This window comes from Crocuta crocuta, unplaced genomic scaffold (assembly GCF_008692635.1).
Source record: "Crocuta crocuta isolate KB4526 unplaced genomic scaffold, BGI_CrCroc_1.0 scaffold339, whole genome shotgun sequence".
NCBI classification, from domain to species: Eukaryota; Metazoa; Chordata; class Mammalia; order Carnivora; family Hyaenidae; genus Crocuta; species Crocuta crocuta.
The window spans coordinates 4,511,703-4,526,313 of record NW_027530357.1 but is presented as its reverse complement, the minus strand read 5'-3'; the positions used below and the strand labels follow the sequence as shown (position 1 = coordinate 4,526,313).

The 14,611-nt window shown below is 51.0% G+C and overlaps 1 protein-coding gene across 1 annotated transcript in view; it reads right to left on the bottom strand.

Moving 5' to 3' along the window:
• NOS1 (nitric oxide synthase 1) overlaps window positions 1–14,611 on the bottom strand; it is an 83,201-nt gene that overhangs the window by 50,913 nt on the left and 17,677 nt on the right. The window contains exons 3-5 of the mRNA XM_077766030.1: window positions 4,306–4,434; window positions 2,623–2,768; window positions 17–179 (exon numbers count right to left, since the gene is read on the bottom strand). Of these exons, the coding sequence (XP_077622156.1) occupies window positions 17–179; window positions 2,623–2,768; window positions 4,306–4,434 (438 nt within the window). The remainder of the gene's footprint in view (window positions 1–16; window positions 180–2,622; window positions 2,769–4,305; window positions 4,435–14,611) is intronic.

Here is a 14,611-nt window from a genome sequence, read left to right as displayed (position 1 = left end):
GAGCCTCACCCCCTACCTGCAGCTTGGACCACTGGATCCTGCCCACGCAGCGGGAGGCGTTCCGCCAAGCATGCTTGGCCCCGTAGATGAGCTCCGTGTCCTTGAGCTGGTAGGTTCCGGTGGTTTCGATCTCTTTATTCACCTCTTCCAGCCTCTCCGTGTGGGCTTTGGAGCCAAATCTGAGTGAGGAGGGAAGGGACATGGGAGTGTCACCTTCTCTCCCGAGTCAGGGGTCGGTGGAAGGAGCGAGCCGTTCCGCGCGGCCAGAAGCTGCAGCAAGTGTGGGTTGATGTGGACACAGTAGTTCAAACATAAGTGGCCTGTGAATGCCAGGGTCCACAAAGGCCCACGGCGACTGAGCTGGCTGGGTGGAGACTGCAACCGGCCGGAGAGCCTGTGCCTGGCTTTCATTTCAGGAGAAGAGCACTGGGTGTTACATGCAAGTGATGAACCACTAAATTCTATTCCAAACAAACAAACAGATAAAATTTGATTGAAAACAAAAACAGAAACAAACAAATAAAACCAAAGATCTCCTTTCAAGAGGAACTGGAGACAGAGAGAGAGAGAGAGAGAGAGAGAGGGAGGGAGGGAGACACAGAATGTGAAACACTCTCCAGGCTCTGCGCTGTCAGCACGGAGCCCAACACGGGGCTCAAACTCACAAACTGTGAGATCATGCCCTGAGCCGAAGTCAGACACTTAACCGTCTGAGCCACCCAGGCGCCCCTTTATTTATTTGTTTTTAAAGATTTTATTTTAAAGTAATCTCTCCACCCAATATGGGGCTCAGACTCACAACCCCAAGATCAAAAATCGCATGCTCCACCGACTGAGCCATTTTTCCCCTTAAATTTGCTTATTGTTAAGTTGGCTTACATATAACACCCAGTGCTCATTCCAACAAGTGCCCTCCTCCATGCTGACTGAGCCATTTTTAAAGAGAAATCTTCTCATTTTTAAGTGANCAAACAAACAAACAGATAAAATTTGATTGAAAACAAAAACAGAAACAAACAAATAAAACCAAAGATCTCCTTTCAAGAGGAACTGGAGACAGAGAGAGAGAGAGAGAGAGAGAGAGGGAGGGAGGGAGACACAGAATGTGAAACACTCTCCAGGCTCTGCGCTGTCAGCACGGAGCCCAACACGGGGCTCAAACTCACAAACTGTGAGATCATGCCCTGAGCCGAAGTCAGACACTTAACCGTCTGAGCCAACCAGGCGCCCGTTTATTTATTTGTTTTTAAAGATTTTATTTTAAAGTAATCTCTCCACCCAATATGGGGCTCAGACTCACAACCCCAAGATCAAAAATCGCATGCTCCACCGACTGAGCCATTTTTCCCCTTAAATTTGCTTATTGTTAAGTTGGCTTACATATAACACCCAGTGCTCATTCCAACAAGTGCCCTCCTCCATGCTGACTGAGCCATTTTTAAAGAGAAATCTTCTCATTTTTAAGTGATGACAAGGAATTCAAGTAGAGAAAGCTGAAAAAAATTATTATGAAAAGTTTGGGGCTTACAAAAAGGTATCGAGAATACTATGATGAATACCCAAACCTGAGAAATACTAAATGAGGGGCACCTGGCTGGCTCAGTCAGAGGAGCGTATGACTCTTGATCTCAGGGTCATGAGTTTGAGCCCCATGTTGGGTGGAGAGATTACATAAATAAATAAAACTTTAAAAAATAATAAAAGAGAAATGATATTATAATTCCTTGGGGACTATTTTTCCATCATTTAAAAAATTTTGTTTAAATGTTTTTATTTATTCTTGAGAGACAGAGACAGAGCATGAGCAGGGGAGGGGCAGAGAGAGGGGGAGACACAGAATCCGAAGCAGGCTCCAGGCTCTGAGCTGTCAGCACAGAGCCAGACACGGGGCTCGAACCCACGAACCGTGAGATCATGACCTGAGCTGAAGTTGGACGCTTAACCGACTGAGCCCCCCGGGCGCCCCAACTATTTTTCCATCATAACCCATTTTCTTCCTGGAAGTGTCTCAAGCTTTTCTCCATATATTTGTCACATGTGTATATATTCCCTAAATCACACACCGTATTATTCTGTATGTTTAAAAAGCTTATATAAATGATGCTAACCTGAATGCATTCTTCTACAAACTTATCCTTTCTACCTTTTGCAGAGTTATTTTCAAGCTTCATTCCCACCAATGTGCTGAGGGCTACCTCGTTCACTTTGTACAGCTGTATAATATTCCGTAACTCAGAAAATACCACCACGTCCCCACACATCCTCCTGTTGAGGGAGTCGAGGTGGTTTCTGGTTGGCTCTTTCCTTTTAAATTTTTTCCCATTAAATTCACATTTCAGTGAACACTTACACGCATATCTTCTGGTGAACAAGGGGAGAGTTTCTTTTATACCTGGGCACGGAGTTGCTTGAACTATTATAAATTTAAGCAACACTTTGCAGGCCAAACCAAGACATTTCTGGGGGCCAGATTTGGCCCCCGGGCCACTAGTTTTTAACCCATGCGTATATGGTGGGCAGAGCCCTTACGCTGGGTTCAACTGTCTGCAGAGCTGGAGTTGAAGTCTTTGTCCCGGGTACTTGGTAACTCGCCCTGGGTCCCCGGAGCCAACATACACTTGCCTTTTAATTGATGAGTAGTACTGGTCAATGAACTCTTTGGCGAGAGGGAAGAGCTGTTCTTTCGTGCGGACGTCCTCGGGCCTTCGAATTTGCTGAGAGGGAAGCATGATGGAGCCCATGCAGATGTGCTCGGTGCAGCCCGTTTCCTGGAGGGAAAGAGAGATTCGAGCTACCACGTGCAGGCCCGCGTCGGGCTGAGGACATGGGTCTGACGTTGGTGGTGGAGTTGACTTGGCCTTTAATTCCCAAACGGGCCTGCTCAAGTGCCAGCTTCCGGCCGTTGTAGGATGGGGTCATCAGGCCTGGTAGGGAATGATGGGCGGCATTCTGGGGTTCTGAAAGTGTTTGCTCTACCTGGCTTGGGGAAGAGGGGCTTCCTGACTGGCTCTCCCTAAGCGTCAGACTCACTGCTGCTGAATCCTCAAGTAGTTTTTGATCCCATATTCATCAAGGAAGAACTGCTAGTATGGCTGAACACATTTATGGGATGCTGATTGCAAGGAAGTCGCCCCAACTCCTCACTTCCCTGTATCCACACCCTTTGCAATGTGCCTTCACAACAACTGTCATTGAGAAGTAGAGCCTATATCCTTTCCCCTTGGACATGAGCTGGTTTTGTCCAATAGAAAATAACAGATGGGATACCATGCCTACCCCCATGCCTAGGCCTCAGGAGGTTTTGCATGCTTTTGCTCATTTTCTCTGAAAACCTCACAACCACCATGTGAACCAGGCTAGGCTAGCTTGCTGGATGGAGCGACCACATGAAATAGAGGTGAGTGATCACGGCCAAGGCCATCCTAGACCAGCCCACCCAGAGCCGGCCCCTCACATGACTGCAGAGGCTTGAGATCAACGGCGACCAGTAGGACCCCTGCGCCAATCTCTGGACTTTCGAAACATAATTAGTGGCTGTTTTAAGCCACTGAGCGTTGGAGAAATTTGTTACACGGCAATAGCTCACCGATACGATGTTCTTTGAAGAGGCTCATTTTCAACGAAAATGTAAAGCAATATGGTGATTTGCTGACTGTTAAAAAATGGGATATAAAAGTTTAGCGGAAACACTGTGAAAGCAAAGAAGGGCTTGCTCAAGATCCCATTAGCGTCAGACTATGAGAGATAAAGAAAATGCATTCAGAACCAGAAATCCCTCCTGGATTCTTTCAGGTTCAAAGTACACAAATAAAAAATATATCTGGGGCGCCTGGGTGGCTCAGGAGGTTAAGCCTCTGACTTCGGCTCAGGTCATGATCTCGCGGTAGATGAGTTCGAGCCCCGCGTCAGGCTCTGTGCTGACGGCTCAGAGCCTGAAGCCTGTTTCGGATTCTGTGTCTCCCTCTCTCTCTGCCCCTCCTCCACTCACACCTTGACTCTCTCTCTCTCCTTCTCAAAAATAAACAGAAATATTAAAATAATTAAAAAAAGAAAATATTTCCACGAATGAGTAGGTATCTGCCAGTGGTTCTCAGATGGGAGGGGCTTCCCACCCCGGGGACACCGAGAAATATCTCGAGACATTTGTGGTGTGGTTACAACTTCGGGGGGGCGAGGAATCTCACGCGTATGGGCCAGGGGCGATGCTGAGCGCCCTGCTGTGCACGGGGCTGGCCCCACGACAGACTTGTCCAGCGCCAAATGCAGCCAGTGTGAGGTGGGTCCACGCCCTGCTGGGTTACTCACCAGTGTGCTCTTGAGGTGAAGCGTGTCAGTGAGAACCACGTCGGTCTCCCAGTTCTTGACCTTGAGGAAGCGGGGGCACTTGGAGGGACTGCCATTCTTCGTGGGAGACTGTTTCCCCGAGGCAGGGGGCTGGAGGAGAGATTGGAGACGGAACGTTAGGCAGGGTCCGGCGGGCACTTGGAAACTGTCCGCAGAGACGGGGAAAAGAGTTGGTCTTCCTGGAATGTGCCAGAGTTACCAAGTGTCTGCACCAAGAGAAGGTGACATGGGCAGGGTGGCTGGGAACCTGGCCCCTCTGCCGATGAAGAAGGAGGCACCGCGGGAAAGCCTTTGGGGTACTGTTCTGCGGAGAGGGATCAGGAACTCAAAGGTGGCCTCGCTGGTGTCTAACGCAGGTCTTAGCACATGGCAGGGGCTCAGTGAATTTTTGTTGAATGAATAAACGAGCAAGGGACACCGTCAGCCTCTGAACGGTACTGGCTTTCAGGCCTAAGGAATCACATCTGAAGCTAGGTCAAGTTACTTGGATTTCTGGGCTTTCCTGCTACGGCCCAAATGCACTATTTCTCGTGAGTGCTGGGAAAACAGAAAAGATCCAATCAGATAGTTCTGAAGCATGAATATTTCCCCTGAACTTTAGGTTTCTGCCTCTCAAAAATGCCCAGTGTGTTCCTGCCTCAGGGCCTTTGCACTGACTGCTCTGTCTTAAACACCCTCACTCCCCCATTTGTCTTCACTTCTATAAACAAATTGCCCAGTAGGTGGGGGGTTGGGGGGGGGAATAAGTCCTGGCTGACATTCTTGGCTCATCCATCTGAGGCCTCATTAATGAGGATTGCATTCTGTCTTGGGTGTTTCTGAGGAATTGTCTACCTGCTTTTGCAACAGACAAGCCTCAGTTAGTCAGCAACTGTCAGATGCAGCAGGCACGCCTTGACATGACAGCTGAGTGAGGGAAGGGAGAAGACAAGCCAATGTGGAGTCACATTCATACCGAAGAACGGAGCATTGGGTAGTGACCCTGCGGCGGGGCATTCACATGCTCAGCTAGTATTTATTGAGGACCTATTAAGGGCTAGACACTGTCAGGCACTGTGGACACTGTAGTGATTAAGACAGAAAGTGCCTTGACCCTTCAGGGACATTATTGTCAAAGAAATGGAGACAAATTATAAATAAACCAACACACAAATGATATCATATCAGTTGGTTGTAAGAATATATATGGATGACTAAGTGGAGGCGAGAAAGGCAAGTGCAAAGGCCCTGAGGTAGGATGAGCTTGTTAAGTTCCAAGGTCCAGCGAGGAGGCCGGTGTGGCCGGAGTGTGTGAGTATGGCTATTTCAAGGAGATGAAGTCAGAAAGGAGCCCAAATTGTCATCTCATCGGGTTGGAGGGGCTCAGGCTGGTGAGGAAGCTGTGAATTACGATTAACTGGGCTAAGTCCAGGAAAGAAATCACAGAGTACGCTGAAGGACTACTACTAAAAACTGGCATTCAATAAGCACTCACTATGTGCCAAGCAAAATCTAATTGTGCTCATATTACAGACGAGGAAACTGAGGCACAGAGAGGTTAACTAAGTTGTCCAAGATCACAAAGCTAGTAAACTGGAACCAGGAGTCAAATCCAGGCAGTCTGTCTTTCAAGCTGCTGACTCTCCTGCCTCTTGGTCATTATGCATAATTCATTCATTCACTCGTTCGTTCGTTCGTTCGTTCATTCATCCAGCATGTGTTTACTGAGTATCTCCTATGTTCCAAGCAAGGTAGCAAGGGCCAGGGCTATGGTGACAAACTAGACTGATGTGATCTCTGTCCTCATGGAGTTCATTGTGCAATGTGGGGGTCAAGGGAGGGATGACAGTTTATGCGTCATTATAACCAAGTGCAGTGGCCATCATAACCCGGGATGTGGGTTGTATATAAGGCACTGGGGAAGCACATGGGAGGGGCGCCTAACCCAGAACGTTTGACTTCTAACTAGAGACCTTCAGGACAAGTAGGTATTAATTTGGCAAAGAAAGAAGAGCAAGGTCTTGTGGGCAGGAAGAACAGCTTATGCAAAGGTCCTGAGGTGAGAGGCATAGCACAGCCACCTTTCTGGCCCGCAGAATAGAAAAGCTCTGTGCTAAGGCATCTGTGCCACCATGCTGGAATCTGAGGAACAGAAGGTCGGTGAACAGCATGTTGAAGATGTCTCCAGAACCACACAAGAGATGGCAGACAGAGGACCCATGGAGGCTGCCATGACTTGCCCCTGCCACGGCCAGATCTGGTCGTCCCCAGTGATTCCCATCTCAGTGCTGGGCATCCCCACCCACCTGTGCAAGCCACCATTGGGGGCTGTCCTGGACTCCATTCTCTGTCTCCCTCACCTCCAGTGCCTCCCCAAGTCGCACCATCTTAGCTTCCACGCAGCTCTAGGATCCACGCCCTTCTCTTTCCCCCCATCTGACTGGGCAACACCGCGGCCAGGCCAGCATCGTCTTTCTCCTGGATGAATGTAATCACCTCCTAACTGTCAGCCCTCACTTCTCGCTACGGGCGTTATAATGTGCTACTCCTAGTGCACCGGCCAGTGCTCTCGGCAAGGTCACTGCCGCAAGTGTTACTGCCGTCCCACCACACCGGGGGCGGGAGTGGATTTGGAGGGATTCTTTCCTTCACTCGCACTTCCTGCCTGCTCAGCCCCAGGTTATTTACTTACATCCCCTGGTGGAGCCGCATACAAACAGCTCCGTTTCCTTTGGAGGCCTGGCCAGACAGCCTCAACGCTTCTTTAAGATTCTGTCTAAAAAAAAAAANTAAAAAAAAAAGATTCTGTCTCCATGACTGTCTATTCCAGCAGACACGCGGGTGACGGAAGTCACATTTTTGGGCAAGGCTCTGCGGTGATGAATTCCTCAGTGTCCATGAGAACCCCAAAAATCTGACCTTGCCCATGGGGGAGGCACCCCGGCCACCCTCCCTAAGGACTGGGCATTGCTCAGCCAGTTTACACCCTCTCTTGACCATCTCTAGGAATGGCCTAGAGGCTGAGGGGGTAGCTGGAATCCCAGGCGGGGGAAAAGAGACTCAGAGCCGGCATTGGGGGCCAGCCAGGACCCCCGGGGGGGGTGGTGCGAGGGCAGACGGCGGGGAGCACCGTGAGGCGGGAGGAAGAGGCATGGGGTGCGGCTCCTGGGGGTGGGGACAGCCAGCAGCCCTCATCGGCAGGGTGTGGAGGTAGCAAGGTAACAGGCATAATGAAAACGGCCATCTGTGGAGGTTGCAGATGCGTGAGGGGTGGTCATTCGAGCCCAGAACCCGGGGGCCCGGGCGTTAGCCCTGTCTGGCTCCACCCTGGGCTGCATTGAACTACACCCTTGAAACCAGGCATTAGGAGCCCTCTGGCAGGGCTGTTGTACTTGGGGCTTTGATGTTTTAATTAGCCAGCAGTAATATTAGATGACTCAGGAGGGGACAAATGGGGAGATTAATTTAGCAGTCAGGGGCCCTGCATGGGGGACGCAAATGAGTTTTCTGAGTGGGGACTGAGATGTTCTCACTAAAAATGCACATTAGTGGCACTTGTGAGTTATTAAGCAGGGGACAGGCCACAAGTGGGCTTTGGGCTGTGGCTACACGTGTCCTTTTCTGGATTTGTGTCTGGGGGGTGGTCAGTGGAAGTTTTCAGGTGGTGGGAGACAGCGGCTAGATCTTGGTGGGCTCGGAGCGGGGATGGGGCTGCCCGGGATGCTTGACCCTGAGGACGGACAGGAGGCTCTGAACTTGTGGGCATTTCCAAGGTGTGTCAACACCTCTTTTCTTCCGGAGCCTGCAGGGGCCCCAAAGAAATGGTAGGTAATGGCTTTACACCCCAACAGGACACAGTGAGGTGAGGTCGTATCAGCCTGGGGGCCCTGTGCTAGGAATTCCGCTTTCCAGGCATCCTGACCCCCTGTTTCCTTCTTCAAAAAAAATTTTTTTAACGTTTATTTGTTTTTGAGAGACAGAGAGACAGCATGAGCAGGGGAGGGTCAGAGAGAGAGAGAGACAAAGAATCTGAAACAGGCTCTAGGCTGTTGACAGAGCCCGACGAGGGGCTCAAACTCATGAACCGTGAGATCATGACCTGGGCCAAAGTCAGACGCTTAACCGACCGCACCCTATTTTGTTCTGGCCCCTCCCTCCTCTCTCTTCTTAAAAAAATATGTATTGAGGGCTGCCTGGGTGGCTCAGTTGGTTGAGTGTCAGACTCTGGCTCAGCTCAGGTATTGATCTCAGCTTTATGGGTTCAAGTCCTGCACTGGGCTCCATGCGGGGCGTGAACCCTACTTAAAAACAACAACAACAAAAAATGGATACATATCGAGCACCTGCTGTGTGCCAGGGACTCGTGTCCTTCGCCCTACAGGGGTCTCTACTCTCATCCCACAACTGGGAGAAGCCTCGTATGGACGCGGGCAGGAGTTTGCTCACTGCAGCCCACGCGCCGCACCTGGTCCATTGCACGTTTTTACAGAGCCCGTAAACTAGGAATGGTTTTCCCTGTTGAATAAAACTATCAAAAGAAGAGGAATGTTTCGTGACACATACACGGTATACGAAGTTCAAATTTCAGCGTTTACGAATAAAGTTTTATTGGCACGGGGCCACATTCTTTGTTTCTATATTGTCCGTGGAGGCTTTTGTGATACAGCAGCAGAACAGGGGCAGTTGTGATGCAGACCAAGATCACACAGCCCACAAAAGCCAAAAATGTTTCCTCCTTTCCCTTTGCAGAAAAGTCTGTGGACTCTCGATCCAAAGAATCAAATTCCTGCGGTTGAACGCTTAAGTTATTTTACTTCTGTCTCCATCCGCTTAAATGTCACTGCATTAGAGATCTCTCCTGATCATCTTTTAAAACAGTGCCGCGCCCCTGATGGTCGCTCTTCCCTTGTCACGCTTTATTTTTCTTCAAGGCTCTTATCAGTGCCTGCAATTTGAGTGTTTACATTTCCGCGGGTGAATATATACATATGTCTCTATGTCTTAGTCAGATATGTAGATATAGATGCAGTTTTCTGTCTACCCGCTGTCTACTTGGCTCTGTCGCTAACCCCTAGACCAGTGTCCAGCACCCAGTACGTGTTCTATAAACACTTGAGGTCTGCGACGGACTGCACCGTGTCCTTCCTGAATGCATACGTTAAAGCCCTGACTCCCCATGGGACTCCATCAGGAGACAGGACCTTTAGGAAGTAATTAAGGTTAAAAGAGGTCATGAGAGTCGGAACTAACCTGATAGGACCGGTGGCCTTATGAGAAGAGGAAGAGACCTCTCCCTCCTTCTCTTTCCCTCTCTCTGCGCACGCACGGAAAGGCAGAGTTACGGCACAGGGAGGGGCAAGCCAAGAAGGGAGCCGTCGCCCGATGTGACTGGGCTGGCATCCTGACCTCTGACTCCCAGCCCCCAGAGCCATGAGAAATCACTTTCTATGCTTAAGCCCCCCATCCCCACCCCCAGTGTGTGGTACTTTGTGATAGTAGCCCCAGCTGACGAATGCTAGGTCTAAATGCGTTTCAAAATCGTAGAGTCCCTGAAGGCTAAGCCAAAAGCTTTTGTCTTGACTTAGTAGACAAGGGGGGACCCTGGAAGTTGCCTGATGCGGGGGGAGGGGGCTTATCAAAGCTCCGGTTTAGGACCCAGGACTGCAAGGGCTGCCGTGGGGAGGGGCTGAGGGGAAGCCGGGAGGGCGGAACACAGCCGCAGCTGCAGTGGGGGGGTGAGGGGTGGGAGGAGCTGGACACAGGGGGTGCCGGAGGCAGGACAGACAGCCTGGGGGTGTGAGAGGGCGGGAGGGCAAGGGACAGAGTCAGCACTGGCTCGCAGGTGCTTCGTGAGTGGGAGCATGGCCAGCCTTCTGGAGCCTTCTAGCAGAGGTTGGGGAGTTAAGGAGCAGAAGAGATGGGAAGGTGGAGGGAGGGGGGATTTGAAGGCAGGAAGACAGACAGGAGACATCGGAATCTGGAAGATCTAGAGCCAGAGGCCGTGCACCTTGCCCTCCTGTAATTGTGGGCCGTCATGGTCAGGAGCCTCATGGTGGGACAGGGCCATGGGCTTGGCAGCAGAGACAGAGGCCCCTGGGAGACACAGCATCTTAGGGCTGTTACGGGCCAAACTGCATCCCGCCCGTATTCCTATGCTGGTGTCCTAGCCCCCCAGCACCTCAGAATATGGCCCTGGGGCGCCCGGGTGGCACAGTCAATGAAGCTTCTGACTCTTGGCTGCAGCTCAGGTCATGACCTCATGGTTTGTAAGATTAAGCCCTGTGCCGCTCTGCTTGGGATTCTCTCCCCCCCCCACCCTGTTCCTCCCCTGCTCACACTCTCTCTTTCTCTCAAAATAAATAAACGTTAAAATAACATTAAAAGAAAAAAAAAGACTATGGCCTTCGGTGGAGTCCTTAACGAGGTAGTTGCGTTAAAATGAGGTCATTCAGGTGGGCTGGAAAAGGGGGACATTTCAGGGCGCCTGGGTGGCTCGGTCAGTTAAGCGTCCAACTTTGACTCACTGTATGATCCCGCAGTTCGTGGGTTTGAACCCCGCTCTGTGCTGATAGCTCAGAGTCTGGAACCTGCTTCACATTCTGTGTCTCCCTCTCTCTGCCCCTCCCCTGCTCACACTTCCTCTCAAAAATAAATAAACTTTTAAAAAAGGTAGGGGGGGATTTCAAGACACACACACACACACACGTAAACATGACGACGGCCATCCCCAAGCCAATGAGAGGGGCCTTGAGGAGGGCTCACCCTCACGGCCCTCACCAGGAGCCGCCCTCCCAGCTCCTTGATTTCAGGAGATCTCCAGCCTCCAGAACCATGAGACAACACGCTTCCTGCCGTCTAAACCACCCGGTTTGTCATGCTCTCTCAGAACAGCCCCAGGAACGAATCCAGGAGCGAAAGCCCAAACCTGTACGAGGCAAGTAGCTGCTCCCTCTCTGACTGTCGGCGCCAGGGACAGCTTCTCCCTCCTGGGCCTGCAGCGACCTGCACGCTTGGCCTGTGCTAAAATGAGGCCGGCATCCTGGGGCTGAGCTGGGTGTCGGGCCAGCCACCCCGGGCGGGGGGAGGGGGGAGGGGTGGCCGAGGCCGCACAGCGCGCCCCCAGCGGCAGCCTCAAGGAGCGCCGTTCCAGCCTGTGGGCGCCGCCTCCCCAGGGCTGCCAGAGTGGGCCGGTTAGGAGCCGTGGCAGCTCAGGGCCAGGCCCACAGGCCCACACAGCAGCAGGTGCCCACCCATCTACGCCGTGAAAAAAAATTGCTACTTATAAAACTTAACTGGGGCACCTGGGTGGCTCAGTCGGTTAAGCGTCCGACTTGGGCTCAAGTCATGATCTCACAGTTCATGGGTTTGAGTCCTGCGTCAGGCTCCGTGCTGACAGCTCAGAGCCCGCTTGGGATCCTCTGTCTCCCTCTGTCTCTCAAAAATAAATAAACGGTGAAAGAAAGGAAGAAAGGAAGAAAGGAAGAAAGAAAGAAAGAAAGACAAACTTAACCCACTGTGTTTAGTGCCTTGGAGTATAACTTGCTTGTAGTATATTCAAAGTACTATTTCTCAAGTGACTCATTCTTTATAATGACTTCACTGAAGCTTGAAATCACTTATTCCCTGCCCGCCCCTGCCCTCCCCCCGATTCAACAGTCTGTTTTCTGTGGAGGATGATTAAAGAAAGGAGGTGCTCCAGAGTCAGACCCTCACACTTTGGACCCACAGACATGCGGCTCTGCAGATAAGGGGTCTTTAAGTGACATTGCTGAGTAGATGCTGAAAGTCGCACTGATGTCGCAAGGCAAACAGACTTCATTAGACAACTCTACACTTGGGCCCGTTACCAGACCAAAATGTATCTGCGCATTACGAACTAATTTTCACATTTACTTTATTACTTTTGAGAGAGACAAAGAGAGTGAGTGAGCACGGGAGGGGGACAGAGAGAGAGGGAGGCACAGAATCTGAAGCAGGCTCCAGGCTCTGAGCTGTCAGCACAGAGCCCGATGCGGGGCTCGAACCCGGGAACGGTGAGATCATGACCTGAGCCCACGTCGGACGCTTAACCGACTGAGCCATCTAGGCGTCCTGAATTAACTTTAAAAGAAATCCTGTAATTACCTTGTGGCCTAACCCCGTTCTACTGCATTGGCACAGTGTGTGTGCTTGTTTAATAAGAGCATTAACTTGCTAAAGGTAAATATTTAAAATGCACAAGCTTGGTGATTATGTTTTGACCATTTTCCCTTTTAAAATCTAGGACTCTCGGAAAATGGAAGTGGGTTGGGGCTCTACTGACCTCTGCAAATCTGCTTGGAGAACTATCAGTTTACACAGAGAGGAGGAAAAATGACCTTGACTGAACTTGGCGTGTCTGGGAAAAGAATATGAATATGGTTTGATGCGATGAGGAAGCATGCCCAGGACCGCTTGCTTTGAATCTACTCACTATTAAAACAAGCAGTGAGCAAAATATGTGGAAATTCCGACAGGGCTGAACCCAAATCCCCATCAATTGAGGCCCCACTTCCTGGCTCCTCCCTGGCTCTGACCACCTGGGGCGGCAGGACCCGGAAGGCTGGTCTCAGGGCTTAGTGACCAATCAAGACCCTGAAGGTCACTGGCAGGTGACGTCATGGGTGGAGCATTAGCAAGGTTTGGCTCTGGCTGCCGGTGGGGCCCGAGGGGGACTCTGTCCCCCGTAAGTTCCCAGAAAGTATCTTTGTTGAGGCTGTTTTTGTCCCATCTGAGGGCAGCCTTGGAACACCTGGTAACCTAACAAAGTGGGGGTGCTGCAGGTGATTTTGGGGGAATCCAGCCTAGAGCTGGCTGGAAGCAGCCAAGGGATAGCTGGTCCGATTGAGCTGAGGACAATAATGAGTTTCACAGCCGTTTATCACCAGCCATCTGGGCACCTTCCTCCAGAGAGAGATTAATCTTTTTTTTTTTTTTAATATTTTTTATTTATTTCTAGGAGAGAGAGAGAGAGAGTGTGAGCAGAGGAGGGTCAGAGAGAGAGGGAGTCACAGACTGAAACAGGCTCCAGGCTCTGAGCTGGCAGTCAGCACAGAGCCCGATGCGGGGCTCGAACCCACGAACCGCGAGATCATGACCTAAGCGAAAGTCGGACGCTTAACCGACTAAGCCACCCAGGCGCCCCGAGAGAGATTAATCTCAAAACACAGGGGTTTCCTTAGGTGCTCAGAGAGGCTGAGGGAAGGGAGTAATGAACAGGCAGCTCAAGAAAGCACCCTGGATGGAGCTGGCTAAAGCCGCCAGGCAGGTCTGCAGGGAAATTCTGGGTGTGATTCTACGGAATTCCAAATACCACGGTATGAAAACTGTCGTGTGTGTATGTGATGTCTGTAGCTTGTCTTAGACATGGAAGTTTCCAGAGGCTGAGGCGACTGTATGACGAAGAGACGCCGCCCAGGCGGTGAACTTCTCAAGGGCACTGGTTGTTGTCCAATCTCCTTCCACCGCGAGCAACGTTTAGCGAGTGTCTATTCGCTGCCTGGCCGGCGCTAAGCCGCTGCACATCCACTGGCTCACGGACTGCTCATGGCAAGCCCATTTTTCAGAGGAGAAAACAGAGGCTCTGAGAGATGTAGTGACAAGTTCAAATGCACGGCTAACAGAGCCAGGCCCGCAAAGTCCCTGCCTTCCCGCTGTAACTCTTGCTGCTCATGGCGCCTCCTTCCAGAGCCTGGCCCCAAGCGGCAGAAAGATACACACCACCTCGATCTCAATGATAGACAAAAATGATGACGGAGGAGACAGGTGCAACTCTGTCACCAAGGCTCAGTGGTGTCACCTTCCCTTTCTCAGCCCCAAAAGTCTCATCTGTAGAATGGGATCATGCTTCCTGACCTGTCTGCCTCACGTTAGCAATACAACAAATAGCAGTAAATCTACACCGAAAGTAGCAATATGATAATTAGCCAGATGAAACACCAGCAACATCAGCAATAATAATGCACGTTTTTGGAGCACTTATTCTGCGCCGGGCCTTTAAGAATTAAGAGTGGGCTCTGGGGCTCCCTGGCCTCATTCAAGTCCCGTTTCCACCACTCATTAGTCATGGGACCTTCATCAAGCTAACCCTCTGTGCCGCAGTTTAGTCGTCTGTCAAATGGGGGCGCTAGTACTTCATCGAATTGGGGTGGGAGTTAATTGGGAACACGGAGCTGAGGTGCCCAGCACGGTGTCTGACATCGCTCAGCAAATATCAGCTGCTATTGCCGTACACGCTGTCATTCCTCACCTGCCCCCCCCCACACCCCCC